At 38.2% G+C, this 27742-nt stretch overlaps 1 protein-coding gene across 1 annotated transcript; it reads right to left on the minus strand.

Moving 5' to 3' along the window:
• Positions 1 to 333: 333 nt before the first annotated feature.
• Positions 334 to 27742, minus strand: anxa5a (annexin A5a). Its single transcript, XM_033974310.2, has 13 exons — positions 27693 to 27742; positions 27579 to 27599; positions 21509 to 21593; positions 18830 to 18924; positions 15505 to 15618; positions 14499 to 14589; positions 9814 to 9893; positions 9480 to 9530; positions 7817 to 7910; positions 6336 to 6431; positions 6125 to 6183; positions 5626 to 5748; positions 334 to 869 (listed from the first exon to the last, which is right to left on the minus strand). The coding sequence occupies exons 2-13, from the start codon at positions 27579 to 27581 to the stop codon at positions 810 to 812; spliced, it is 951 nt and encodes a 316-aa protein (XP_033830201.2). The 5' UTR covers positions 27582 to 27599; positions 27693 to 27742; the 3' UTR covers positions 334 to 809.

A 27742-nucleotide genomic window follows, 5' to 3' on the forward strand; every position in this document is an offset into this window, starting at 1 on the left:
TGATGGTGAACGTAAGCCCAGTTCCAAAAAAGTTTTGACATATTGCTAATAAAACAGAATGACTGACAATTTCACAAATGGTCACGTGACTCTTTTTCTTTATAAAGATGAACACATTTTCCTAAGCTTACGCCACTTTCAATTATATTTAATATATTTTAATACTTTTCTTTTTTTTCCATTCAGTTGATATTTAAAGGTGCACTATGTAACTTTATTGGTGGGAGTCCAACATCTGCTTGTCTCCGTGTAGATGTAATGCTTTGCCTACACAGTATGGCAATAAACCTACAGTATCAATCTTGCTTTTATTCAATTAGAGGGGGTTTTATTGCTAAAAATAGCTCGAAAATCATGTGCTCTTACTCTGAGCAGACTCACCTCTCCATAGATCTTATCTGTTACTTCACTTGTCTCCATGGAGAAAGATAAGTTTAATGCCATACTGTGGGAAACTCTAGCAATAACATATCCATGGAGACAAACAGAAAAGTTACTAAGGCACCTTTTAACAACGCTTTCCAATCCAACTTTTTATGGATTTGGGCTTCCATTAAATACAATATGAACAAATAAAATTCAAAAGCAGTGGTACAACTTAAATCAATACGTAGATGTCTCTTATGGGCCACTGTACTGTGCTAAGATAATGCCATTAGTCAAAAATGACAAGCCATGGTAATTCACACTAATTCAATCAATAACATGTTAAAGTCATAAAGAATCAACAACTGTAAATCGATAACCTCATCTGGGAGCAGCTTTGTCTGGGAGCAGTGTGCGGGTGGGTCATCGCTCAGTGCTGCCCATTAATCCTGGCCCCCGCACAGGTACAGCAGAGCCTTCTGGTAATCGCCTGCCGTGTCCTCCTACAAATACAAAAGAACATAAACACAAATTGGTTTCAAAATAAATAAAAGTGAAAAAAAGTCTCTGCATGTCCTTGGGCTAACTCATGATTTATAATTAAAAGAGCATGAGGTCAAAGTTAATGTGATGTTTAATTATTAATTACATTTTGTCAAGTGGAATTCATCAAAAGCAGCTAGAAGCAAAAGTCAAAACAAAATATGTTTTTTATGCTGTGTGGACAGAAAATGTGTGTGATTATGGCAGAAAATCAGTAAGGCCATTTACATAATTAGGGAGACGTATTTTATACTGTGGGATAAAATGGTGTTTATAAGTAAATAGCAATATTTGCATTATAGAGAGGCTTCCCATGTCTGTGTTTTATGTATGGGATCAACTACAGCTATGCAGGTTTGAATTTACATTGTACAAATCACTTAATTTAAATGTTAAGAGTAGTTAGCTATGAAAACATGCACAAACCACATTATTGTACAATACAAGACAGTGTTTGTTTATGGAGGGTTCAATCCCATATTTACTTGCTTTAGCAGATGCTACAGCACTGAGACATGTAGGCAAGCTGGTTAAAAGGTATAAAAGTAAAAATGTAATTTATAATCAAAATGTGGATGTTTAGGGAAACATTTATTATTACATTCATTTTTACTGTCTATAAGAAAAAAAAACAACAAGGAAAAGGAAAATAAACAACAAGGAGCTGTGCATTATGGAGTTTTAGAGTCATAGAGCACCATGCCATGCAGTACACAGGTAAATAAATAAATACACTATATATATATATACATATAAAGCCAAAATATGCCAGAAGAAGCAAATTGGTTTGTCACTGGCAGGTTAGGACAAGTAAAATAAATTTTAAAAAATGTAGTATACAAATACATTTTTTTAAATATGGTATTTATTTATAGCTTTTTTCAATAGCTCTGCCAACAGTGTTTTATGTTGTGTGCTGAGCTACTGTAGGTGTTGGTTTATGTACCACAGAAGAAGTGGATGGGGATAGGATTCACCAGTCCCAATGCCATTTGCTCATATCTCCTGTACTCAAAACAGGAGTGCAAAATGGGACAGTCTAATGTCAGTATAAAGGTCCAAAATGCATTATTCATAACTTGTAATTATTTTAGATTAAAATGCCAAATACCTGACTGTACTGTAGCAGTTCAAACAAGACTAAAAACAATAGCTTCAAAGTGCCATATTTTAATGCAGGCAATGTGAGCATAGAAATTATTGAGGGCGGACTTTAAAAAAACAGAGCACTTCATAGAATACCACCCGTTGACATCACACAGTGGAGCAAGTTTACAGCTGTGGTGACGAATACTAGAATATTTGGAGTTACTTTAAACGAGACTAAAAACTAAATCATATTTTTTGCATCTAAACTGTGAACATGGTGTTTTCATTGCAATTTTCTTTCCTTTTTTTAATTGTAGTGCAAATTTCTGATAAACACCTGCACAGCCTCCAGTTTCAAGTGCTATGTGACATCACACTTTATTGGCCTAATTAAAGGCAGGTGTTTCTAATTAGAAATACCTGGTTGCAAGGGTTGCAAGAGATTGAAATGTGTTCGATCAATCACACTGTTTCTTATACCTCCAGATCCCATCCCCTTCCGCTTTAGTTCTCCAGGCACTTCCCAATTTAACAGTGTTATTTAAAATGTGGTTGTGGGCAGAGTTTAGGTTTTAGGCCCACTATAAAAATAAATAAAAATAAATCACAAGCCTGTGTCTAACCACAAAGTAAAAAAGAGGAAACGTGCAAAGATATTTGAATAAAATATAATGACAATAACTATTTTTTAGTGAGATAAGTAGTCAGCTTTCTTTGACTACTCATGACTACTACAACACTATGTTGTGTTTAAAATAAAGAACTGGCATCATTTCAGCCTTTCTGTGAGAGTTTGCACATTTCTCAAATGTAACAGTCAGCTCAGATAGGAATTACTAAATTGGTTTCCTCCAGGCTCTCAGATTTCCCCCATCCTTTAGGTGGTTTACATACCACAGAAGAACCACCTCCTCCTCTTCAGTCGGTTGACTGTTTCCTCGAGCTCCTGGTTCTGTCTCTTCAGAGCAGAGTTAGTCTTGGCTGAGGAGGTCAGAGCCTCTGAAAGCTCCTGAATTTTCCTCTTGTGCTCCTCAGTGCGCTCTAGAGCACTCAGCTCATCTCTGTGCTGTACCTTGAGCTTCTCCACCTCCTGGCTGATGTCCTGCACTTTCTGTGTTAGCTGGTCTCTTTGTTCCAAAGCAGAGGCGTAAGCAGCGTGGCACTTCTCGATCACAGCCTTATATGTGAGTCTCTCAGTTTGGAGACTCCGGTTTAAGGCTTGTGTCATTGCCTTCTGCTCTCGGATTATGTGCCCCTTTCTCTCTGGAGTGCAGGACCTCAGCAGAGCATTTCTCCTCACTGAGAGTGGACCTAAGCTCTGCCCCAGTAGACTCCAGGACCATCTTTGCATCTTGCAGGGTTTGAAGTTTGGCGTGGGCTGGTTTTTCTGCTCCTCTGTCAGGGAAGATTTTAGGCAGGTCACATCTGCAGTCAGCAGCCAGTTCTCTCTCTCTAGCAGGTCAAGTTTGTCCTGGAGCTCTCTGATAGAGCTCCTCTCCTCTGTGAGAACAGATTGTAAAGTGGACCCCTCCATCTTCAGGACATTGTTTACGGACTCCAGCAGCTCCAGCTGGCAGAGAGCCTTTGAAGCGACTCTCTTTTCCTGGGTTAGGGCACTTCTGCCATCAGCTCCTGCTTTTCTGTTTCTAGAATGCTCTGAGCTGCTGCAGAGGCCAGTTCTTTCTCATTCAGGGAGGGCTGCAGTTTGACCACCAGACTCACCAGGCCTTTCTTCTCCACCTGCTCCTTTTCCAGGTCCTGAGTGAGAGCGGTCATCTGGTCTCTTAGTTATTTCTCTAGCTGATCCTTCTTGGAGATGATATCCAGGAGATGCTGGACTTGTCCCTCGGCTTACGGTTGACTTGGTCGAGCTGTCCTCGGAGGAAAGAATTGGCGGTGGCCTGCCATTTGATCTCCTCCTGCACCTCCGCCCTGGCTTCCTCTATCTCTCTGCTAAAAGCGGTGGCCTTCTCCGCTTTGAGATGTTGTGTCTGCTTCTGGAGATTTTCCACATAAACACAACTATGGCCATACTGCTCCTTCTCCTCCTGCTCCTTCTTTAGCTGTGCTTTCAGCATTTGGACTTGCTTTAGCAGATCTTCCTGTTATTTAATGTGCTTATACCATGGCCACATACATAAATGTCTCACCTGTGAATCCAAAAAAGCCTGTATCCTGTCTGTAAATGTCTAAAATTTTTGCTTTTTTTTTTTTTTTTTTTTGCATAAAGCTAGTCCCTACATTCTACAGTCAGAACAGTAGAGCATTTGTTTATCCTTTGATATAGTGATGGCAGCAGAGATGTAGAATGTGATTTAAACTGCATAACCCATGGCTCTTAGTTGTTTAATGCTTAGAAATACACCAGCTGTGACCAATTCAACAAATGAATATTTTTGGACAGTGATGGAATTTCCTTGCCTAAAGTACTAAAAGAAAAATACATTATACAACACAAAACTCTAATATATAATATGTATTCTTGGTTGCCAGTCATGAAATAGCATTAACAGTGCCATCAGAGCACTTTTTATCCTTTCACCAGCTACTGTCAGATATGTCTATTTTCAACTTTGCAAATATTTATTTCAGACATCCAGGTGCAGTTACGTTCTATAAGCTGTCATTGTATTTCACTTTCACACACAAGTTCATTTACTCGTGTTCTTTTTAATGCTCTTGTTTATCTGTTGAATTATGGCTGTTGGGAAGAGCTATTGATGCCTGGTAATGTATTTCTGCACATTAGGAACATCTGGCCTCAGAAGAATAGGCACACGGGCCCCGATGAAAAGCGGCCTCATTACGATAAACAAGGCATTTAAAGAAAATCATTATTCTCCAGTCCTTCACTACACTTTCATGAATAGTGCATAAACAGGCTCAACATATCACGCCAATGTGAATGTCAATGGTTGGATTGTTGGGAAATACACAGTGCAAAAGATCACTGCTCACTGCGACATGTGCACATGACAGGTTTTCATGTTTTTTTAACTATTACTTGGTTTGGTAGGATAGTACGTGGTAAATATTTATATGGAGATTTGTTGGACTCTTCACTAGAAAAAAGTGACTGCAGAAAAATATAGTATTTTAGTATTTTTGGCATAGATAGTCTAAACCAGAGGCTTTAAATAAGGTTGCTGTTTTGCTGTGTATGTATTTTTCTTTTTTGTTAGTTTTTGTGGATGAAAGTTGAGAAGAAAAGTACAAAAATATAGGAAGTAGAAGTGAGTTCTAAAACGGAATACCTCAACCTGTCTCATCAATACTGAAAATTCTATCCAAAATGCAGGAACAATTAACGCACAAGGATCACATTTTTCTGATGGATTAAACTTTGATTTAACAAAATAAAGATGTTGTCATGTATTTTTATTAGTTTAATCATAGCAATTGTATAATTTAGTCAAGTTTTGACCTTGCTAACATTATGTTGCTAGGTAACAGAATTGGAATTACTTCTAAACTGCCCATGTCCAGCCAGGAAGTAAACAAACATATACTTAAACAAGATTTGTATTTTTTTTGGAAAATGTTAAATATAATGATGCTAACAATGTTTTAGTAAAATGAGCAGTGACCTGTCATAATCACTTTAAACTACAGCAGTACTCTATGTACCTGGATAGTGGTATACAGAGATGCTCCGTACTTCTTCTTGAATGCCGCCCTGATGTCCAGCATGTCCACTTCACTTCTAGACACCATTATCCGCATTAAGGTTTCGTCATCAGTTCCTGCACGCTAAAAATACACATTAAAAAATAAATTTTAAAGGAAATGAGCCGTAGGCACTAGGTCTTCAGCTCCGGTCCTACCCAATTGCTTTTTTATTGACGAATGCGTCCAAACATCGACCAGTTATCCCACACATTGGTTGAGACTTATTTATCATGTCATAAAATCTTTAAAATCCCCTAAGCAGTAATGCACTCTCTTGTGAAAATCCTTAGAGATGTGATTGGATTAGGGGATTAGGAAAGCTTTGAAAATCTTTTAGGTCTTCAAATTAGAAATACATTTTTTAGTTGTAATTACATTGAAGGAACAGAATGTTGAGATGGGAGATGGGAGCTGTATTTCTGAAATTAATACTTTGAAACACGAACACTTTACCTACCCTCATGGAGTGGTACAGAGCTTCAGCAAAAAATGCTGGAACACTTTTGGTGCATTTAACTGTAAGGGAAACCATTGAAAGAGGATATTATCAGCAGATACTTGGCACAAAACGTATGCTATACTGCTGAACTGATACAGAGCTTGTACAGTGGGAGATAATGGTGTTTTCTCTCATCTCAGAAATGACTGTCTTAAATAGAAAGTCTTACCAACAGCAAGGAGCAAATTCTCCAAATTCCCTGTGGTCTCGCCTTCGATGCTCTCCTCAATATCACAGCCAGCAATCTTCTTGTAGGCGGCAAAGACTGAAGAAATACACGCACAAACAAATATAATGACAACAAGGTGACATAACAGAGCTCACTGCTAAAACGCTTGTTCTTTTGTCACTCAAATATCCTCGTCGGAGAGATAATGGTTCAAGATCGCTTTTATTTAAATATGAAAAAAACAATACATTTCTTGCACAGTTGGCAATTGCACCATATGTTTTTATACGTTTTTATGCAAATTAATCTTCCAACAATGTCATCTATTACAACACTGGATTAGAATTAATGGCTAGTAACATACAACAAGTATTTTAGTATAATCCCAGGCACTGCACAATGCAACTTTTATGGTAGAGAGTCCGCCACCTGCTGGTCCACTTGGAATGCTACCCAGTCTGTGATTAAACTTATCTCCATTGCCTTTACCTAGGGGTGTTGGACTGTGGGATTAAAGGGTACTGTTCACCCAGAGCCCAGTGCAGGGAGAGGCCCTTTACAAACTCTATAATGGACATTTTCATATGACAACATGTACTGCGGGCCCACCAAGATGATTTGTACCCAGGCCCCAATAATATGTTTTTATAGCTAAATAATATCTTGACAATGCATTTTTACTGACAGTGGGGTTGCCTGTCCATAAATCCGGCTTGTGATTTGGCCTGGTGGTGTCACATGCTCGTCTCCATGGAGACAGAGAAGTGTGATGCTATACTGTGGAACAATTCAGCAAAAGCAATGAAATGTATATATGGAGAAGTGGTGGACTCTTCACTAGAAAAAAGTTAGCCACAGAAAACTACAGTATTTTAGTATATTTGACATAGGTAATCTGAATAGGTTGCTGTTTTACTGTGTTTAGTAATCCTGTATGTATTCTTTCCCTTTCATAATTGTATTGGTCTCGTCTTGTGATCCAAATGGTTTTATCTGTGTCCACAAAATAAACTAGACTCTAAGCTAGACTCTTTCTGTAGTGTATCAAAAACAATATAGTGTCTAGCCAGGTCATGGCCATTGTGAATGGTTCCCATGACAACCTGTATCAACATACATAACATGTCTGACCCGAGAGTCCCATGGAGGCAGGTGAGCTTTCTGCACACTATGCTTTCAGAATGTCATTGTTTTGCTCTTGTGTCCCAAATCTATGCCATCCATCGACATGACAACCACAGTATGAACCCAGACCTTCCAGCTTGGCGGCCATTAAGATCCAGCCGCGTTTCTACCCCCCAGGAAAGAGCAGGTGCAACATGTTGACCCCATCACTCTGCCAGCAGTCACCAAATTACTTCCCACATCTTGCTAGGCAGTTCTAGGTCCTTGAAACTAATCTGTTTTGCTCAATAATGCATGGATTAGCCCGTCTGCGCTAGGTGGAATTATAAGTTCAATCATGGCAGAGGACATGTTACCTTTTAGCAGATGCTCAGTGCTGCGGTTGCCAAGGATGTTGATGAATTTTTCCTCATCTGTGCCAAACTTCCCCTCACCGGCAGCGTACAAGTCCTATAATAGCAGAGAGACAGTGGAGCAGCTGTGCACATACACTAGCACACAGGGCTTATTGGGAGCAAACACTGACAGTGGTGATGTAAGAGCGTGTACAGAGCAAAGCACAGGAACTTTTGTTTTTCCCACTTTTCTGTCTTTATAAGGCCAGAGAAAAGTCAGAAAAATGAGAATTCTACTGATTTCAAATTGACAAAATATTGCGGGGATGATTCATTATTAAATCACATTGGAAATTATTTGTGGGGGTTCATTTATCAAACATTCCTATTGATTTTTGTGACCTTTATCTTAATTTAGGCAGAAACGAATCTTACAGTCATAATATTCTTGACATTTGGTGATACTAGATTATCTGATGTAATCCTTATTGATCAGTGAGCTAGCTTGAGGCCTCTCTTATTTCATTAAAACAGTGTTGATGCTGCAATGCATGGTACAGAAAGTCGATAAATGACTACCAGTTTGTTTTACCATACTTTAAAATAGACCACAACAGATAGAATTGGGTTTTAATCACTTAGTGCCAGTATCTCAGTTGCAGGAGACATTAATCCTCTAACCTTGCCTGCTTCAATGTGTGGGCAGCTGTGGCTTTTGAAGTATCTTACCACTGCAGGATGTCTGAGGAGTGACAGACTAATGGGCTTGGTAAGTGTGTATGAGGTTTGTAAAACACTATATATAAATTGCATCTGTGATTCTATTTGTGGCATCACTGGCTGTTCTTGACCAAAGCTGAAAAAAAACAAACAAACACATGAGTCATTAACACTAAAGTATTTATTGCCACTTTAAAAGTAAGGTGTTTTGATCTGCCCCACATGAGAACTCTTTCCTCCACCTTCTGGTTGAACATTTGGAGGTGATGATTTGCTATTTAAGTAATAGTGAAGTGGCGGCAGGCTTGACGGCTGCTGCTAAAAAAAATATTCCAAACACAGATAATGGGTGAGGGCTGTGTCACAAAGAATCTTCATTTAAGTAGTCATTGTAATTTGTCCAGGAGAGGTCCAAAGTAAAAAAAAAAAAAGGTTTCAGAAGTAGTCAAGACATTTTGACTCCCATCCAGAGGTCATTTTCAATTTGATGGTACTAGATTGAGACAGATGTTACACAACAGTGAGTAAATATAAGTTCCAACCCCAAAGGGAGGAGTTTTAATTTGAAACTGCCAGCTTTTGTTTATCTGGGAGCCTCATTATGGGTTATTCTACCCCTATCGACTTCCTGACTCATCTTCACCACAGCGTTTGATTGGCTTGATCTTTCACTTGACCTAGGTAGGGGATACTACTGTAAACAGCAAGCAAATTGTACGTAACCTGCCATTTCTGTTCCAAGAAGGATTCTCTTATTTCACAGGACAGGGGAAAGCACATTATTTGTTATTGGATTTCTCATATAGAAAGTAAATAAGCATGAACATTTGAACATTTGTCAAGAGCTTGGTAGGGTTATGAAAGATGCTATATATAATTATTTTTGCACTGAAAAATGCATGTTTATGCTCAACACTGTAAGCTGCGGTAGTACTGTTTTAACTGGGTTACCATTTTGACTTACCTTAGCATCTTTCTCAATCTTTCCTTCATCCACATCCTCCTCCCTGCTTCCCTACACTCCCACACAAATGAGGCGTCAGGCAGTGAGGCAGGCACAGACAGGAGGACAAACAGAGCAAAAGTAGGTTAGTCTGGATGGAAACTGTGAACTCAGAGGACGCTTAACTCTTTCACCCCTGAAGAATACATCAGTGTGATTATATTTCTTTACGGACTACGTGAAAGACTGTGGTCGCCTCTCTGGCCCCAGCAAACACCTAAACCTCTCATGACTTCGTAATGGATTCACCGAGGCTCTCATTATCTGGAAAGGGAAACATAAGTCCCCCGTGTACCTGGAGCAGGATCACCAGGAGCTTCTGGTAGTGTCCCGATGTGTCACCGCAGATATCTTTCTCCAGTTTGTTACTGAACTCTGGGGGGACAGAAAGAGAAGAGGAGCATCACGTGGTTGTTTACACTTGCCGCTTATTATGTGTAGAGAGCGCTAATGTGCGTATATTGTTTTAGCTGTAAGGTCTTTGTCAGGGGAGATTTGATTAGTGAGCTAAAGGACAGAGCGGCCTTCTCTTTGGGGAAGATTAAATAAATGTGCTTCTTTGCCCCCAGTCTTTCATTGTGAAGTGGTTCAATTTAGAGCTGACACAATAGAGATTTCTGCAATAACACTCATGCCACAGGTCACATGAGACAAACAGAGGTGTAATAAGTGCATGTATAGCTATGTACACATGAGAAACCAAACCATGCAATATTTGGGACCACTGTTGTCACAATACTGAAATGTCAAACTCAATTTTGATGCTTAAAGAACACATTGCCTGCTATATTGTTATAATCTACAAACCCATGGATCATTACATTATAATTTTACACATTTTAAATCTTTCCATCCATCAATCCCATTTTCTTCCGCTTATCCGGGGCCGGGTCGCGGGGGCAGCAGTCATTTTAAATCTTTAATTAATTTAATTTAATATTCATCTAAAATGACCGCAAGTAGCGGATTTTTTTTTTTATTTGTACCAAAATGACTGCATGATGCTGCTGAATCCTACACATATCACCAATTAAGAAAATAAAATTGGAGAAGAAAGTAAGAAGCAGAGCAGAAGAGTATGCTGGTGATGGTGATCGGCAATATGGAGTCGTGAAAATAATCAATTAAAGATTGCTCAAACAAGAACAAATCACTCCAAAAACAGCTCTGTGAGTGCAAATGAGTAAGGGAAACAACTACAGCATGGTTAAAAGCTCTGAAAAGTCGATTCTGCATAATAGGTCTGCTTTAAGAATAGACTTGGTACCAATTTTGATACTGTCATGGAAATAAGACTCCTTTTGCAGGCTCTGGTGAATGTTGAAGCAAAGACGAAGAGTTTATTTCTTGCAAGAAATAGGTCCGACAGCATCTCCCCCTTATGTCAGACCCCAAATGCTGGAAAGCACCCAGTTTATATAGTTTAAGATGACCAGAGGACATTTCAAAGTAAGCATGTGACACTCCCATTGAGGGGTGGTCAGCCCAGCTCCTGGAGACATTCAGGAGCCGGTTCCCCTCAGAAGGTAACATTTGGAGTAGAGACAATACAAGGTGTGAAGGAGTATGTGGAGTAGAAACAATATGAGATGTGAACACTTCAGGGGAGGGAGTGTGGTACTTCTGCTGAGGTGTGGTCAGACCAGCTCCTGAAGACATTCATGAGCTGTGTCCCCTCAGGGGGTCAATAGGGAGGATTGAAAGCCAACTGTATGGTCTGGTTGCATCTACTTTCACTTGCATTACAACACATCTTAACAAGTCTAGCCACCAAAAGGGAACAATAGGGTTGACATGAGAAAGGTTTTTCTAACACTGTCTTTGACGACCAAACCAAATGAGTTTTAGTTACAAGACCATGTGATTTCTAAAAGGTAAAATAATGACACAATATTTTAATTTCCATTACAATACCTAAATGATCATTTTAAAAGATCTTTTTTAGACATTGAAATTGTAATTTTTAACACAAAATAATAGTACTTGCTTTATTATACCATGTGTTTTTACCACATGGTATAATAAGCAATAAGCAATTAGTACTGATAAAGCTCAAGGTGATTTTAAAAGGTCAAATTTTATCCAGTTTATATGACTTTCTTTCAGTATTAATACTAAGTTTCTAGTTTTGATACTAGTTTTATTGATTAGTATTTGATTTCCAATACTTTACAGCTCTGTTTGGGACATTAAAAAAACAGATGCATGGGCCCATTTCAAATTTTAACAAATATAATGAGAAATGTGTTTTTGTGTTGTTGTTTTTTACGTCAGAGATAGTTCGCACATTTACACTACAGCAAGTAATTAATTGCAAAAATGAATGATTAAGGCTCAAAATGTCACTGTGTATAGATGTTCTAACTTTTCTACTTGATGTTACCGGCTTGTCTCCATGGAGTTGTTATCACATGGCCTGGAATGTTCCACAATATGGCATTACATTTATTGCTCTTCATTCAATTGATGATGTTTTTCTTGCTCACAAAAACATCCATTCTTACTGTGAGCAAGGTCACCTGTCCTACTGCTTTGTAACATTCCCTGCACGTACCAGCCATTCTGTGGAACATTCCAGATAACTTGTGTTATGTGTTAGAATAGGGCATCTTTAAAGTGCAGTTTAATTGAAGACTTATATATTTGACACTTTGCGACTGATGTTATCAACATTCCCTAGCTAACTGTAAACACTGCTCAGTCTGAAGGTCTGTTACTCAAGATACTTTAATATTTTAACACAATCTGACATAAAAAAATGACCTAGGTTAATTGAAACTACAACAGGAGAGCTGATTTGTGCTGCCATACAAGTTCCTCTCACACAAGCTAGCAAGCATAATTGGACCAAGCATGCTGTTAATGATCACAAACTCCTAAACTGTGTAATTTAAATAGATTTTGTATTTTTTCTGGAGTTTTCTAAAAACTTTTTATCAGTGTTTGCTAATGTGTCACCATGGTAACTGCTTAACATTCTGCCATATATGTGCATGTAGAACCCCCCCCTCCCTCCCAGTGTGATGCCACTGCAAAGTATCAATACATGCAACAATAGCTCACAAGATCCAGGCTGTAGGAACTTCTTGTCACTTGTATAGCAGACCCCTAAAATATTCTGAAGGCAATCCCTGACATCATTGAAAGTCACAACCTTCTGTAAAATGAACACCAGACCGGAAATCCAAACAGACCATGTTGTGGCTGAAGGGCATGTAAAAAAGTCCAATGCTGCAGTGGGAATATGCTTCCAATATGCTTCAGTCATTTCCACATAGATACATAGACCTATAGCATATTAACTATGCTATCGCTGCAGGAAGGGGGTGTCATATTTATACATGACAGTTATTAACCAGCAGGCCTGTCATGGTAATTACTCTATCGACTTATTGTTCTACAAGGGACAGATGGAACAATCAACTTTGGAAGTCAATATTTGTACTTTTTTTTTTTTTCTAGTCGGGAACGTTTTGATAATCTTCTGTACTATGATCATATTTTAGCTTAAGAAGGTTTAATAAATAATTTCTATGAATCATTCGATTATAGATATAAACTGTTGAAAGGGCCTATGTTACGATAGTTTTTGATATTTGTTATAAGGTTGTATTGTCATGAAATATATACTTGGAGTTGTCCAGGAGGTGTGTTTTGTTTGATTCACAAATATTTAACACATGTATTCTTCTCTAAAACTGAAAACACTGTTCCATCTTGTTAAGTCATCAAGTAGTAACACAAGATGCGCTTCACTCTGTAAACTCCATACAACTTACAGCTAGAATCATTATATAATAATTTCAACCCTGGATATGCCTACATTTGAAGCTGCAGCTATTTTATTAGCCACTTTGAAATGTTTTCGCTTCTCAGTGCGCCAGGTTATTAGTCTGTCTACAGACAAATAACACAGGATTTCTCAAACGTGTGTGACTGAAACAAAACACAACTGTATGTTTTTGATGAGGTAACAACATTATAACATGGCTAAATGCTCGCAAGAGTACAAGACCTTTATGAGTAGATATTTTATTCTATGGGGTAGTTACTGCTAACACATAACATATTTAGATAACAATGTTACCTTTTATTGTTTTCAAAATGCTATACTCACTGAACTTAACATATAATAAGTTTAATTTTATTTTTCTCTCTTCCTTTTGCTGTTCATAAAAGGACTTCAGAGTGTTATTACAATGCAGTCAGCATGCATCGCGGTAATTAGCTCTGAGGTAGTCAGCTATTATAGTCCTGAGCCAGCAACAAGATCTTATTTTTATCTGCAAATGAATGAGCGTTTAGTCCTGGAAACATCTGTAGCCCCTCTATAAAAGTTGGTCAATCATTCACTGAGGTTTTCCTCAAGGTTTTTCCTTTTTCCCCATTGTTTTTGTTTTTTTTGTTTTTCCTTGCCAAGAAGGCGGGTCTAAGGACAGGGGATTTCATTGTTGACTTTCTAACTTTCTGTTGGTTAAATCAATGATCTTGTTAAGCCCTAAGAGGCAGGTGCTGTTGTGATTTGGGGTTTTACAACAATAAATTGAATTGGATTGAGTGGAAAATCATGGAAATGGGTCCTCGGGCATGGCATTGTGGCCATCACTGCTCCTGATGAGGTGCCTCAGCGGCATGGAAGAATAGGTGAAATGTAGAGAACAAATTTCCCTACAGGGACAATAAAGTGTACCTTAACCTTAAGGTTTGTGAACAGTTTTGTATCATGTTTTTGTATATTCTTATATTATATTTGTGTATAGTACACACTCTTTAAACAATATTTTACATTTAGTATAGTGTTTTTGGGATAATCATGCTTTAGGATTGTTGTTTCAGTATTATTATCTATATTTTGTTCAGCAATATATCACATTTCAAAATGTGTTATTGTGACAGGTCTATTAACCAGCCGTACACCAAACAGCCCATAGAAAAGCACAAGCATACTATTTATCAGTTTTTCTCATTCTACTAAGTCACCTTTCTTGTACACTTTGATTATATCTTTGATTTCGTCTCCAGTTCTGGAGGCCAGGATTTCGATCAGCACGTCGTCATTAGTTCCAGCGCCCTGAGAAAACAAACACAATATCCAGGTGAATCATGTGGTCTCACAGCAATCTCCTTCCATGTCCATATTCACCTCTTTATTAGAAGGAAGTAATTCAGAATGTAATGAAAGATACCACACAAGTAAGGTCCAACTGTGCATGTAAGTTTCTTTTATTCAACTGAAGTAATTAGCCTTGTAGGAAAATGCCAATGATTCATAATATGCAAGTAGCACTAGCATCGCAAAAGTTCATACATTCATTCACATTGAAAAGCAATGAGAATTGTGATTAGAGTTGTGATTTATGTTTTAATAATAGGATTCTGTTCAAAGTTCAACAGCTTTACTCCGGATTGGCTCTTTGATTGTTATGATACTGCTAGCCTCGGTGAGCTTCATTTGAGTGGAACCAAACACTATGGGTGACGTCACACTCCCTTAGTCCACTTCTTTATACAGTCTATGGTACAGATGTAAACTACAGGGAGCAGTCTAGCAGTCTTTATGTAGAATAACACAGGATATTTTGATGTTTGTGAAGGAAATTGTGCCACAATATTTTTTTTTTATATCCATTCAAATTGATTTCGATTTGGCTGCGATTAATGTCGCAGACCTATTAAAAGCTACAGTCAATCTTGTACCTAGAAAAATCTAATTTCCACTAAACATTTACGGGACTTGAAGCCAAAGGTTTTTGTAACTGCTGTCATAACAACAGCCCTGAACACATCTGTAACAATACAAACAATTAGACTTTGTGAATCAAATGAACGGCTGTGTCTGCTCTTGCATGAATAGTCAAAAAGACACAGTCCAATTGGAAAAGGCATTTACAGTTCCGAATATTTGTCTGCTCTGAAAAGATTTGAATTTACATTGATGGAGTTGCTGTCAAACATTGTCCCGAAAGTTTGTTTGTTTGTTTTTTACCTTGAGGGCCTTGTGCAGCAGGGTGGCGTCGTAAAGGGTGGGTGGGCTCATCAATGCCACTATAAGATCCTCAAAGAGACCCCCCAGTTCAGATTTGAGAGCACTCACCAGATCCTGTAGTCACAAGGTAAGTGACAATACATCACATTAGCATTGAGCAATGGTTTAAAGTGACTGTACCCATTTTTTGATCATTTATTTAAGCAAAACCTGCTTTGCTCTCATGCAGATATATTGTATAATCAGCTCTTGAGATTAAAATAAACCTGTCTGCGTCTAATGATAAAGCATTTTATTTTTTTGATGATCAGAAACTGTGTGTTAGCAGTTACAGTTGTGAAAAGTGCTTATAAACTGATCTTGGTGAATAGGATGCTAATAATGCATAAGGTAATTGAGGAATAACTTTGGACCACTGCAAACAGCATGGCCAATGTACTGCTGCCTGGAAACAAAGTTAAAACCATACAACAGAATGTGCTCTACGGAGATAAATGTGTTTTATGCAATACTGTGAAAGAGCATAGGAAAGGAACAATATTTCCATAGAAAAAAGCAGGAGGAGATGCAATGCCGCTCAGTAAGGACACACGCTTTTCAGTGCCATAATAATTATTATGAAAAAAAAAAAAAAAAGCTTTCATTGTAGTCTATTTTGGCTAAAAGGTTACATATGGGGCTTTAAATAACAAAGGCTGTACAGCTTTTTTAAATTGATTGAATTAAAATACTACACTTGTTTTTGTCCTTTAGACTGACACCTTCTGCACTAGTTTCAAAAAATGTATCTCAGTATAAAACAACATACATATATATTGTGAATGTTATGTTCCTTGAAGCCCTGTATTATTCAAAGATATTTCAGGAGCTGCTTTGTGATTCTCTGATGTCCTTTCTCTCCTCATGCCACCTCATCTATTTATTCTTCTGGCGACAATTACGTTTGGCCCAGCGCTTTTCAATAACCTCAGCAGAGAGCAAATTAACTTGGTGCTTTCAATCCACAGGTGGTCATAAAATAAACTGACAGAAGGGATGAGCGAGGGCAGGGAAGAAGCTCACCATCCACACAAATATTCATTCAGGGAAAATTAGAATTACTGAATGCGACGACATATTTACATTATACAAAGTTCTGATTCAAAACGCAAGTTGAATCAATCAGGGTTTGAAATATGAGCACTGGGTAAGCCCATTCAGACCAGGAAATGTTATTTTATTTGTGTATATGATTTTTTTCTATAAAACATTTAAGTAATGTGTTAGCTATAAATCTTTATATGCTAAATGGTACATCTGTTGGAAGAGTCCACACTTAAGATATATCTTGGATTTTGGCTTGATGAAAACTTAGCCTTTAAAAAAGTTATCTCCAAATTATGTAATCTAAATTATCATTTTATTACATTTTATTACAGAAACAAATATTGTATCCCAATAGATTACAGAAAAGTAATAGTGCAAGCAACCTTCTTCTCCGTACTGGATTATGGGGATGTCGTATACATGCAGACTTCAGCCTCTACTTTGAAACCGTTGGTTTCACTCTTTCACTTTGCCCTTTGTTTTATTACAGGTGATGGATTTGAAAGCCATATATATATATCTCAACGTCTTTAGCACCTTTTGAATTGGCAACTCCTATGGAATTGGCAAGTTCTGTGGCTAAAATCAGTTGGAAACTAAGCTAAAATTGCCTTAATATTCAACAAAACCCCTATAACCTCCAGACTTCCTGTCCTTCCTGTAAATATGTGACTCTGGTCACCCTGTTTACTGAAAAATATGACAGATTTCTGCAGAATTACTGAAAAAGCACTAAACACTTTTAATATGATTTTGTTCAAAGTGATGGCTAAACAATGAGCTCCTTTGTTTCACATGCGTCACTGAAATAAACAAATCTGACTGGAGGAGCATGTTTGGTTCTGGCTGAAGGCACAACGGAGGGAGGAAGAACTAGCCTGATATCGCTCTGTGTATAAAATACAGAGAGAAAGTAAAAGCCAAAGTTAAATCTGTCAACTGGACAAAACGTTGTATGAGTGAAAAAGGTTTTTTTGCTCATCCAAGCCGTTTCTTCAGTTCTGGACAGATTCCTTGAGGACATTGCCTTATATCTATCTGAAAGGACCAGCTAGCTACACTGAAACATGGATCCAAACATCAAGTTCATATGGGAAAAAGCCAAGGAGAACAAACTGGCCTTCTTAAGGTTGTGCAGTGACTATAGGAGAGGACCGGGGACTCCAGGTAGAAGTCTTCAGGAAACCCACACACACTGACCAATACCGGCTGCAGCATAAACTCTGAGATATTCATACTCTACAACCCAGAGCTCAAGTGGTGCTAAGAGAGCTAAAAAACAGGACAACACTGAATCTGAACCTAGAAGGAAAAGCGTAACTATTCCTTACACATTCCTCCAAACCGCTTCTTCAGTTCTGGTCCTACAATGCTTTGTCCAACTGACAGATTTAACTCTGGCTTTTACAATGGATCAGACCTGGACGACTGAGGGATTACACAGACAATACAGAGAGAGATCATTCTGGACTTGTCAGGCAACCTTCAATCTGTCCCCAATAATGAACTATTCCAAACCCTTTGTTGCATGCTCCAACACCAGTAATGTGTTAAAATAGACATGTATATGCTAATTAGATTGTGCATCCTGGCTGGTGTTATTTTTGTACTGGTCTTGTCTAAATGTTTTTGGACAGGATAGAACTGTCTGAAATGGAAAGAGATAGTGGTGCGATATTAGGTAAATGGTACAAATGCTCAGAACCTCTAGACTGTGTATACAAATGGACATAGCTAACCTGCTAGCTACCGCATTTCAAATAGGAAGTGAGCATGGGCACGCTTTTGGCTCTGTTGGCTTCAGCTTACTTTGTTCTGAAAAACTGTCGCCCCTCTCTCCTCAACTACTGCTGTCTGGCTTGTCATTTGGTCTTAAAATGTTTGTATTAACCCACTTTATTTGATCCTTGTATTTTTATTTCGGTATTGTGTCCATAAATCAAGATATGACCAACAATAACAAACAAATCAGGTGGCTTCTTTCCCTGAGGTCACTCCTGATAGCGTTAGCAACAGGTTTGATTGACAGTGTTACTAAGCGCTGATTTCTAAATATGGAACTTGGCTCCAAATTCACTCCTATTACTGCTAGCTTTCGATGAGCTTTATTTGACTGGAGCCGAACGCTATGGGCGACGTCACACTCCCTTAGTCCACTTCTTTATACAGTCTATGTCAGAGGCACACATGGTTGGCTTAATCATGACAATTCCTCCACACTCCCGGGGGATGTGCTTACCTTTCCATATGCCTTTTTGTAGGCTGCCTTAATTTGCTGGCGCTGATCATTACTGCGTGCTGTCAGCAGCATCAGGATGGCATCTTCATCTGTGCCTGAATTCAAACAAGCACAAAGCACCACCATATGTTAGCATTATAGCCCACGCACGGCTAACACCCCCTGTACAGAAGCTGGAAAAATCGAAAGGGCTGCTGGCCAATAAATTATCTGCTCGCTTTAATGAAATGTCAACCCCTTAAGCCAAAGATGAGGCTTTGTAATGGACTTGGAGCCAATAAACTAATAATCAATGCGTTTGAGTCAGATAAACCGCAAGAGAGAATGGCTTTAATAGAAATAAACAAGAGCTATGTGGTAGAAATGCAAATTAGCATCTATGATTATAGAGCCTGCTTGGACAGCTGATGTACAGTAATGCAGTAACAGACAATGTTCTAGTCTATGGAATATATAATTTTTACTACGCCTTTTACTGCCTTCATTATTCCCTGCATCTGCTCATTTTACTTCATGAATTTCAATGTGCTTATTCCTGTTTTTTCTTGTTATATTGTTTATTTTTCCAGTCAATTGGGAACTGACCATTTGCAAGATTTATCTAAATCCTAAAATGTGCAAAAATACAGGCTCATGATTATGATTTTTTACAGTGGATGGTCAGCTCCAGTTATGTTGCAAATTTGAGCAACATGGGGTGAGGGGACAAATTGTTCCTAATTCAAGAAGATTGTTAGTCTGTTTTTAGGCATGTTTTTTCAACTTGCTTCATTAGTCAGGATTGCAAGCAGTGTTGAATGTTGGTTGAACAACTTGGAAAAAATATCTAACTATCTAAAAAGCATTGAGATTGCGATTAGACCCACAATTTATATTTTAAAAATAGTATTCTGTTCAAGGTTCACATTTTAAATGCATCCAGAAGAACTGACAAAAATAAATATGTACATGAACATCATATTTTAGAACATGTTTGTATACATCTAAGAACAGGGTTAGCAGTTTTATGCAGATAATAATGTGTAATACGATAACATGTGTACGAATATGTGTGTGAATGGGTGAGTGGTTACTTAAGTAAAACACTTTGAGTGCTTTGAAGTTGGAAAAGGGCGATGTAAAAATGTGACCATTTACCAAGGTTGGCATCTGGAGCATTTACTAGGTCTCGCCCCAGTGCAGATATATTGTAAAAGCAGCTCTTGATGTCAAAACAAGCATACTGTATACTGTCTATATATAATTATAAACAGTTTTATTGTCCGATAATTACGAAGTGCACCTTAGCATGCTAATTGTTATTAGCATTATCATGATGGCAAATTGAGACAAAAGGAAAGAAGAACTTCAAACTAGTTAAATATTATTTTTCATTTGCTCTAATTAGGAGATCACTGAGAATATGTCTTGCCCCAGTACAGATATATTGTATAAGCAGTTCTTGCAGTCAAAATAAGTGCACCTTGTACTGTCTGTTTTATTGTTCGAAAATCAGTACAGTAGCATGCTGGTTGTTGTTAGCATTACGGTGATGATATGACTTTTAGTATAGGAATTGAGACAAAGGGAACTTAAAAAATTGCAGGCTTTGCCATTTGCAAATTGCCTCCAGTCAAATTGTAATTTTGATTCCATTTCGATTCATATTGCAGCCCTATGGGGGTAAAGAGTTGGAAGAGACATTCGACAAACTGAACGATATAACAGTTTTTTAAAAATCCCAATTAGCACGCTTTAGACATCTTCTCGACTTACCAAGTTACTGCCAAATTATCGCTTTCATTGTTAAATACCTTTGGTGTTGTGCACTTAACACAAGTGTTGTAAAGACCCAGTGCTCCTTTCAGTCTTGTTTTTGAGGTTTTGGGTTGCATTTAGGCTAGAGCAAAGGCTAAGAATACACGTCAGAGTAGCATTATGGTAATGAACTGTCTGCTCGAGTTTCGCATGGCAGGTTGACCTCTATCTGTATACAGTTTACACCATTCTACCATGAAGTCACAATCTACAACAAGCTCTCCTTTTGTCCATGACATGACAAGATTTATAATTGTACTGCCAAAGGATATGCCATACAAGATAGGGATTAGCAATAATTAGAAGAAGCTAATTAGAAATATCTAGTCAAATATAAGGTTTGTTTTCATTTGCTGTGGAGAAAGTAGATAGTAGATTAAGTATTTATAAGGGTTGTTCTCAAAGTGGCAAAAGTCCCTACACAAACACATACATAAAGCAGAGTGTCAAATGTTAGGAGATTAAAGTTATGTTTTTGCTCAAGGCACCTATCCGCTGACTCTGTTTTGCAAAACAGTTACTAGTTCTGTCCAAAAACACATTAAATAAAAGGTAGCTTTTAGCAAAATGACGTTACATTATACATTACAAGTATATAAGGCTTCAGGACTTGTAGACAGTTTTCTTCTGACACTTTAGAATCAAATGTTGGTGGATGTTTTGTTTTAATTAGGCTGCAGGAAATGCCAAGTGATTTCCCCAGCATGTCAAAAAGCTATCCTAAAGGAACGTGTGTTAGTCAAACTAAATTAAAAAAGTGAAAAACAAGGCAAAAAGGATATGGGTAAGTATTCAAGAAGTTGCCAACAATTTGAATTATGATTTGTATAGGTATAGTCATTCATTTTGTTGAGTGAGCAAAGGTCATCACTCCTCACTGACCGATTCCTTTCATGGCCTTTTTCAGGATTTCAGCATCATGCTTTGCGTTGAAGTTGACGTAGGGTTTCACGCTGCCTCGGTAAGCCTGCAGTGACAAAGCAATATCACATCATTAGTTTTGTATTGATTTTTAATTGTACAATATAACAATGTCAAGCACTGCATCTCGGATCTTATACATATTAACTGGGTGTGTGCTATGTGTGATGCAGTGAAATAAGTTTGTATCATAAAAAAGGTGATCCAAAGATTGCCAGTTCGAATCTAGCCCTTGACATAAACATCATTGGTTGAGCAGGCAGATCCACTGACCTACAGGTTGGCAGCACGATTCTAGCCCCCACAGATGAATGCTGTTGTCGTGTCCTTCGTCAAGACACATAACCCCTCTTGCCCCTAGTGTCTGCGTACACAGGTGTGTGAATGGATGAGTGGTTTGTTTATTAAAGTGCTTTCAGTGCCTTGAAGGTGATAAAGCATTATATAAGAGTTTAGAGCAGGGGTGCTCAGACTTTTTCAGTATGTGAGCTACTTTTAAAACGATCATGACTGAAAGATCTACCACCTAATACAAAAATGTTAAACATATATTTATTTGTAAATGTATTATGAATTCTTACATGTACAGTGCATTTTGATGTACCTTGCACAACGTCATGAGATAATACTGCACAACACAACTGAACTTCTTACATGTTCATAATTACTTGAATGATGATTACTGCTCTGATGACTTGCACTGAATGGAATCAGTGAGGGATGCATAGTTCGGGCAGTAGCTTCTGACAGCCAGGAGGAAAATTGCAATTTTTGTTTGAAAGCGATAACAGAGCTAATCATGTTGATTACGGTTTTGTCTTTTTTTTATAGCCATAAAAATCATGTTAAACGAAGTATCAGAATTTACTGCATTTTTTCACACAACTACTTCTATTTTACACATCCATCCGTATTTTTTATTTTACGCGTCGAATAAATGACTGGGAAAATCCCCGCAGCCCCGCGCTCTCATTCGTCACCTTCGACACAACAGAGGCAGATTACCGTAATGACGGTCAAATATTTAGATAGCCCCATATCTCCGCTTTGAGACGCCGTTTGAATTTACACGAGAGCACGACTGGGCGCGGAGTAATGGGCTCGACACAGGGGGAGCGACTAACGACAGTGTGCAGCGACACTCATCGCATAGGCTTTAAAATCTCGTAAATCTCGTAAAGTTTCGCTTTATTTGACTAAAATATTACAATTGGTTGCACTCTACAAAACCAAAAAAAAGCGATCCTGGGTCCACCCTCTTCTGCAGCTAATTCTGTTTAATGTAAAAACCTTAAATAAATATATATTTTTTTAATGTTGAATCAGTCTTTAATACATTTGGTTATTACCCTGTATAAATTTATCTGAATTAACAAATTTGCGCATGTTAACTTACCACTCATATTCATCCTGGCACCAACGAGTTCCCAGGCAGCTGCTTTTTTGATATATCTCAGTTGTCTCTTTGAGATATGTCAAAAAGAATTTGGAAATCCGACACCGTGAGTATAATTTTCTCCTCCACGATGTTTCTGAAGTGGACAGTGCATTGGCTCGTCAATCAAACTCTCGCTGATTGGCTGTTGTGCAGGCGACAGCGATAAAAGTAGAACATTTTTCTACTTTCATTAGTCTCGTCGCAGGCCCGCGTGTGCACGTCGACATGCACGAGCGCGAGGTTTTCACGTGCACGACTTTCGCTTGTCGCGGAGGTGAGAGACACGAGCGATTTTCGCAGTGTCTCACAGAGACCATTGAAAATAAATGGAGAGCGAGCGACGTCGCTCCCCGTGTGTCGAGCCCATTACGCTGCTGGAAAGTCCGCAACCCGCTCTATCGGCGACGATAGGATCCGACGCTATAGGGTTAAACTAACTCGCGCTTGTTTATGCGTGTGCAGCGCCCATGATGTGACCTAGGGTCAGGTGTAATCTGACTGGTTGTCCTGTATATTAGTCATGTGACTGGATGGATGACGGGACGCGATCTACCCAAAATGCCTTCGATCGACTGGTAGATCGCGATCGACGTAATGAACACCCCTGGTTTAGAGCATTTACTAAGTCTCAGGATGTGTCATGCCCCAGAACAGCTATATTGTATAAGCAGCTCTTGATGACAAAATAAGTCCACTGTGTACTGTCTGTATGTAATTATAAACTGTGCACGTTAACAAGCTAGATGTTATTAGCATTATAGAAATGGCAAAAGTCTGCTCTGACCTGAGTTTAAGAATAGGAATTGAGACAAAGGATTGTAGATCTTCGAACTAGTTACATATTATCTTTCATTTGCTCTAAATAGGAGGTGTCTGAGAACATGTATTGCCCCAGTACAGATGTATTGTATAAGCAGTTCTTGAGGTCAAAATAAGTCCACTGTGTACTGTCTGTTTTATGGTCTACTAGGCGCACGTTAACATGCTAGTTGTCGTTAGCATTAGGATGATGGCAAAACTCTGCTCTGGTCTGATTTTTAGCATAGGAATTGAGACGAAGGATTGTAGAACTTCGAACTAGTAAAATATTACCTTTCATTTGCTCTAATCAAATGAAAGGTACAGCCAATATACTACCAACTATATTATTTGCACAAAAGAATAAAACATATACAGTTAATTCGCTCTCATAAAAAAATCTGCATATGGAATATTGCTGTCTGAAATGGCTGCTGCAGTTTTAGAGATATTAACAAAGGACATTAGGATCTAACCCCGACTGTGTGTGGGTACTTCCAAGAGTATACTAAATCAAGTCTATCCACTGTCGTTGTCACAGGCAATTTAAACAAGTGGGACAGGAAGCAGCTGGAATTGTTCTCCAGGTAAAATGTGCTCAAGTGAAAGTAATAAGGCTGAGCTAGTAGGGGACAGAGTACTTTCTGGGTTTTGTATTGTTTTCTGTTAGATTGAGATGGGTCTGTTTACTCATCCACAATTTCCTGGCATTGTGGCGAGGCGTACTCTCAAGAATAACCCCCAGTGTGATGGTGGGAATGCAGTGTCAGTCAGGTGCCAAGTTAAAGTTTCATACTTGTTATTAGATGAATTGGAATAGAGAAATTTTTTTAGGGTCATGTTGTGTTCTGTGTTAGCAGTTCTGGCATTTAAAAGAATGGTAGCTAATTTTCAGATCATTTAAATTTTTGTTGGCACACTTTCTAAAATTAATAATGAATAATGATTTTTTCCATTTATTAAATATTACATGTGTACAATTGATGTGCACATATAAAAATACATACACATTTTTTGTTTTAAATAATTGATAAATATATGTGTGTCTGTGTGTAGGCAGACATTCATCACATACTGGGGACTAATGCCAGTATATTTTAATAGATTCTTTGTCCAGATCAAGGTTTAGTTTGTTTTCATACCTGACAGTTTCGACTACTCACTAGCAGTCTTGCTCAGAGTGGTCATGTGATGTTGCTGTGAGGTGTCCAATCAGCTGACTTAAACACGTTTTGGCACTGTCTTCCTACAGGTGGAGACAGGATGACAGCGCCATCTGCAGCCCAACTTCTTCAGGACAGTATCCCAGGCGTGTGAGCGTATAAAAGCCCCTTTGTCCTGGTTTAAAGCCCTGTGAGCTTGTTTCTGGTTTCATTTGCCTCCTTAATCCAGCGGCAATGTTTGTTGTCCCCTGTTCTAATGATATTTGCACTGTCTACTGGTGTGTTTATATTATAGCACAATATAGACAACAAACTAGACCTTGGTCTGAAAAAGAATCTATTAAAGTAAATTATCGGAAGACCCAATGAACCTCATTGGACTAATGTCTGTATAGTATATACATGGACATTTTGCTTTATAGGGGATCAAAAATCTGGTTTAGATAAACAACATGATAGTTTTAAGTAAAGTTATGGATTCACTGAGGTTAAGGTTAGGAGTTGGATAAATACTAGTAGTAAAGCAGTAATAGTGGTTTGATCAGTCTCCCGAAAATGAATGGAAGTCCAGTACCCCCACAAAGCATGTAACAAGTGTGTGTGCGTGTGTGTACATAAAATGGTCCGCTAAGAATAAGGCTTTTTATTATAGGCAGAGATCTTGTTGATAGGCACATAAAATATTTAGTGTACACCTGTGGGCCACAGCCTATGAACCAGTCTTGGTTGGCAAAAACAAAATATCAAATGTACACAACTTGATATAGGCGAAAGAAGTGGATTTGATCTGTTTGATGTAGATGATATAGTACTGCACAAAAAGTCACACCACGAACCTCCAAATTAGACAGCAAAGTGAGCTTAATGAAAAACAATTTTAAGAAATGTTAGCCAATAATAACCCAATAAAGTACATCACAGTAAATGGTGAAATATAAAATTAGCATTTGTCCTAAAGTTAGACTGCTCTAATACGAGTGCACACCTAACACTTATTTTAACACATTTAATTGGACTCAGGGTTTGGGACTGCGTGCAATTATGCAAGGTCCTAATATGTCTGATCCCGGAAAAGGTGTTGGTATTATCCAGGATCCCACAAACGCTTTTTAAGGAAATGCCATTACTGTTTTTATTGTATTGCAAGTGTCTCCTGGCAGTATTTTCTCATTAAACTCCTCATGGGCATGAAAGTGTAACCGTTTGAGGTGACAACTGGCTCCCATATCTGCAGTTTCTGAACACGTAATATAATAGGGTTCAAATTAGACCTCTGTTACCATGAAACGGAGTAGGACTGAAATCCACATCTCCTCATCAGACAGTCTGAAGACCAAATCAAATCAATGATATCAAATGAAGTGGCGCTGTCTCCTTTTGGTGCCAGTGTGAATACTACACGCGCGGCACTAATGTTTTTCTAATGAGTGAAAACATTTTCAACGAAGTCCCCTGGGTGAGTCACTGCAGCCCTCCACAGCAGGCACAAAGGCACAGACAAAAAACAAAAGAATGGATGATGTGTTGAGAGCATATCTAAATATATGAACAGATGTTGATTCTTGTATGCAAATGTGAGACACACGAGTTTGTAATTGTCTAAAAGTAGTCATGTATGATCTGCACAGATGTGGTTGAAGCTTGTAGAAGCACTGACCTTTTCAGTTTAATCGTACACTTCATTAAACAATCAGGATATGGTCCCACACTGGCAGAATATCACCAGGTGGCACGACCGGATTAGCACAGCTTGTTATAAGAAAGGGTATTTTTTTAAACATCCAAAAAGTATATTTGTGGAAAAGTGACTGTATTACTACATTACGAACCGACAGTGACTGGTAGCCATCTGCCCCAGGACAGCTGTGACTACATCAGTATCACAGTACAACCAAATATCTTGAGAGACAGTGGCATCATTATTATAATTAAAGCAACACTGTAACTTTCTGGATGTGGTGTGTTATGCAGATGGATACTTTTTATGCTATGATATTATATCAAAAGGAACAACATTTCCTTGGAGACAAGCAGGAGGAGACCATCAGGTTTATGGACATACAAGCCTACTCGCAGTAAGGACGCAAGTTTTTCTGTGCAATAAAACCATTGAAAATGAAAATGCATGCTTTTTTTTTTGGTCTTTTTTTAGCTAAAAAGTTACACTGTGGTGCTTTAAAGGTTTAGGATTTTTAAAAACCATATATACTTCTGTCACTGTTTATTGAAAGGCTATTTATTGAAGCATAGTCAAACATCTATGCTGCACGCTTATGAAGAACATACCACTCACTTAAGACCAGAGCGCAAACCTTGGACCTCAATATAGTGACAGTCACATAGGTCTGTCACGATAACAAATTTTGAAGCACGATATATATCACTACAGTAAATAAATAAACGATGATACTGAAACTACTTTATGCCACAAAGTAAGAAAATCCCAGTAAATTGTATTAGTGATGAGACCCAAGCTCACTGTATTACAACAAAAATCAGCCTTTTAACAATAGTAATTTTAGCTGCCCCCATCTGTATTTAATGTTATTGGTCTAACAAATGTTGTGATGTCATCAGAAACCCAGTAACAGATGAAGCAAATTCCCCCACAATTTTCCCAAACAAAACTCACCATTTTCTTCCAAATGAATGTCTGCAAAAAGAAAAACAAAAAAAAACACAATATGACGATCAGACGTGTTAACAGCAGCCACTTCCCTTTATATAAACACAGTTAATTACTCACTGACAGAAGTGTGGCTGCTCTCTCCTCTGGGATGCTCTGTCTAACTGCTG

Source organism: Periophthalmus magnuspinnatus, chromosome 10, assembly GCF_009829125.3.
Source record: "Periophthalmus magnuspinnatus isolate fPerMag1 chromosome 10, fPerMag1.2.pri, whole genome shotgun sequence".
In the NCBI taxonomy this organism is placed as follows: Eukaryota; Metazoa; Chordata; class Actinopteri; order Gobiiformes; family Gobiidae; genus Periophthalmus; species Periophthalmus magnuspinnatus.

Bases quoted from the DNA above. Each gene is read 5' to 3' on its own strand.
- anxa5a (XM_033974310.2), bottom strand. The intron at 6,432-7,816 runs GTAACATGTCCT...GTATTTCTTCAG, and splicing joins CACTGAGCATCTGCTAAAAG to TCTTTGCCGCCTACAAGAAG. The intron at 870-5,625 runs GTACATAGAGTA...TTGTATTTGTAG, and splicing joins CTCTGTATACCACTATCCAG to GAGGACACGGCAGGCGATTA.